This window comes from Ovis aries, chromosome 11 (genome assembly GCF_016772045.2).
Source record: "Ovis aries strain OAR_USU_Benz2616 breed Rambouillet chromosome 11, ARS-UI_Ramb_v3.0, whole genome shotgun sequence".
Lineage (NCBI taxonomy): Eukaryota > Metazoa > Chordata > Mammalia > Artiodactyla > Bovidae > Ovis > Ovis aries.
Window position 1 is genome coordinate 23963537 of NC_056064.1, and position 3000 is coordinate 23966536.

At 46.0% G+C, this 3000-nt stretch overlaps 1 protein-coding gene across 1 annotated transcript; it reads right to left on the reverse strand.

Moving 5' to 3' along the window:
- Window positions 1-1574: 1574 nt before the first annotated feature.
- Window positions 1575-2628, reverse strand: LOC114116984 (elongation factor 1-beta-like). Its single transcript, XM_027975480.2, has 2 exons — window positions 2465-2628; window positions 1575-2260 (listed from the first exon to the last, which is right to left on the reverse strand). The coding sequence occupies exons 1-2, from the start codon at window positions 2626-2628 to the stop codon at window positions 1729-1731; spliced, it is 696 nt and encodes a 231-aa protein (XP_027831281.2). The 3' UTR covers window positions 1575-1728.
- Window positions 2629-3000: the final 372 nt, after the last annotated feature.

Sequence of the window (3000 nt, forward strand, 5' to 3'; positions counted from 1 at the left end):
TACAAACACACTCTCAGAATGGATCTCAGACATACTCTTTTGTCTTACTGCAGACAACCAGAAGATTTGCCCAATATTTCAGAAACTCAAAGTACTTATTGGACCTGTGCCCTAAATAACTCCTAACAAACTCTCTCTTACAGACAAATACTTTCTTGCATCGGTGCGTGCTTAGTTACTTCAGTCGTGTCCACCTCTTGGACTGTAGCCTGCCAGGCTCCTCTGTCCATAGGATTCTCCAGGCAAGAATACTGGAGTGGGTTGCCATTTCCTTCTCCTGGGGATCTTCCCTACCCAGGGATCGAACTTGGGTGTCCCACATTGTGGGAAGATTCTTTATCGATTGAACTACATCCAAGTTAATTCTAATTCTTGCCAGACAACTTTAACAACATTGTGGCTTTTGCCTTTCTAATTCCCCTGCCCCTTTCTCTTCCCTGAAACACTCATTTTACCCAAATCTGTGTCTCCATGATTGCAGCTCCTAAGACCTCAAATAAACTCTTTCTTATTTACAGCCTTCTCTATTTCTTGGTCAACAATGGCAAAGTTGGTAAAGTTAAAAATGGTAAAGTTCTTGAAGTTGGTTCTAGAGTCTTAATTCAGTTTTCTGCAGTGATAACCCTAATTCTTTATTTTAAAAATTGAGGAGGATGGGACTTCCATGGTGGTCCAGTGGTTAAAAATGTTTTCCAATGCAGGAGACATGGGTTCAATTCCTGGTCGGGGAACTAAGATCCCACATGCCATGGTGCAACTAAGCCCATGCTCAACTAGAGAGCCTGCCCGCTGTAAATACTGAGCCCGCATGCTCTAGAGTCCATGGTCTACAAAAAGAGAAGCCATGAGCTGCCACAAAACAAAGCCCACAGACTGTAACAAAGATCCAGCATGACCCCCCAAATTTTTTTTGAGGAGATGATTTTCCAAAGAACTTTTCTGCTGAACCCCTTTGCAAGCTTTTCTTGGTTTAACAAGATCTTTCAGGATCACTGAGAACATGCTTTAGAGCTTTTAAGCATTCTCCTGTGTCCTCCATTAAGTCTGCCCCAATGAGAACCATGTGTTCAGAATATTCAGCTTGGCTCTCCCTGCTGTCTACTGACCTTCCTTTGTTGACCCTTGCCTGCAGGAGTCCAGATTTAGAGCACTGGGAGCAAATATGAATTCCTTAAGCTTCTGTGCTGGTCCAAGTTCATAGAGTCCTGGGTGGAGTGGGGTGGTGGTGAGATGTCAGCTAATGGGCTGACAGTGCCTCCAAAGAGCAATGTGGGAAAGCCCGCTGTGTTCTCTGGGTTAACATCAGGTCCAAAGCTCAACTCTGGGCTTCCCAGGTGGTGCTAGTGATGAAGAACCTGTCTGCCAATGCAGGAGACCAAAGAGATGAGGGTTCAATCCCTGGGTCAGGAAGATCCCCTGGAGAAGGGCATGGCAACCCATTCCAGTATTCTTACCTGGAGAATCCCATGAACAGAGGAGTCTGGTGGGCTACAGTCCATAGGGTTGCAAAGAGTTGGACACTACTGAAGTGACTCAGCACACACAGCACAAACTTAAACTCTATCTGTGGGCTTTGCATAACCCTGGGGAGGGGAGCATGGCTCTCGGGAAAGTATGAGAATGGGAGGACCTGCTCTATCATAGCGTCTCTCTCTCTCTCTCTCCCCCCACCTCTCTCTCTCTCTCTCTCTCTCTCTCTCTCTCTCTCTCTCTCTGTCTTTCAAGCTGTTATCTAAGGGCACTGAGCCACAGTGGATTTTGAATCTTGTTGAACACAGCCATGACCATAGACTGCACATTTTCATCAAAAGCAGTGATCTTCTCCAGTGTATCTGTTCCAACTTCATCATCTTCAACTACACACTGTATTTGAAGTTTTTTAATTCCATACCTCACTGGATCTAGTTTAGAAGATGCCCAGACTAAGCCTTCTGCTTGAATACTTCTGACACGCTTCTCCAGTTTTTCCATACTTTGCTCATCATCCCAAGGGTTCATGTCTGGTAAGACAGAAGACTTGGCAACAAGTGATGGTTGTTTGGCTTTCTTTGACTCATTCCATGCAAGTTCTTCTCTTAGCCTCTTGGCTTCTTCACTTTCCTCCTCCTCCTCAGATCCAGAGGGATCAATGTCCTCATCATCTTCATTATCTGTAGCTCCACTTTCTGTGGTGCCTTCCACATTAGCAGGGCCATACTTGCCCAAAGCTTTCTTCACCCCTGGCAGGCTGGTCTTTTTGTAAGATTGGATGTGATTGTACCTTGGGCTCCCCTGCTGGCTCAGACAGTAAAGAGTCCACCTGCCAGTGCAGGAGACCCAGGTTCAGTCCCTGGATTGGGAAGATCCCTTGGAGAAGGGAATGGCAATCCACTTCAGTATTCCTGCCTGGAGAATTCCATGGACAGAGGAGTCTGTTGGGCTTCACTCCGTGGGGTCGTGATTGAGTGACTTTCACTTCATATACCAACATATGGCATGACACAAGTCAGGAGGTGGTGGGCTCAAGACGGCTTCAAATTCTGCCATGTTTGCTTCTGATGACATAGACCCCCAGATGTAGCTCTTGTCCGCCAAGGAGTCATTCAGTGCCCAGAGGTGGGCAGGGCTTTTCAGGTTTTCAAAACCCATGATGACAACTGCTGGAGAACTGGGTGGCAGTGGAGGAAAAGAGAAGCCCAGGCAGTTGCCCCCGAGCACTAAGAGGGAAAAAACGGAGTGATAGCATCTTTGTTCGACACTTCACATGCATTTACACACACCTCACATCTCTTTTGTGACCCTCTTTTGTAAACCCTATGAGATAGAGTTAGTCTTTCAGAGCCTCTTTATTTTCCCTGTCCCATGATTTTAAAACTTTGATCTTGACATCATAGAGGCAGGAACTTCTGGGTCTAGTACAAGTCTCTTGTGGGTGAGTCCATTTTGTGGGTGGATATCACTGAGTTCTGCCAACCAGGTTTAAATCCCCATTAGTGAATTTTGTCACACTAACTATAAATC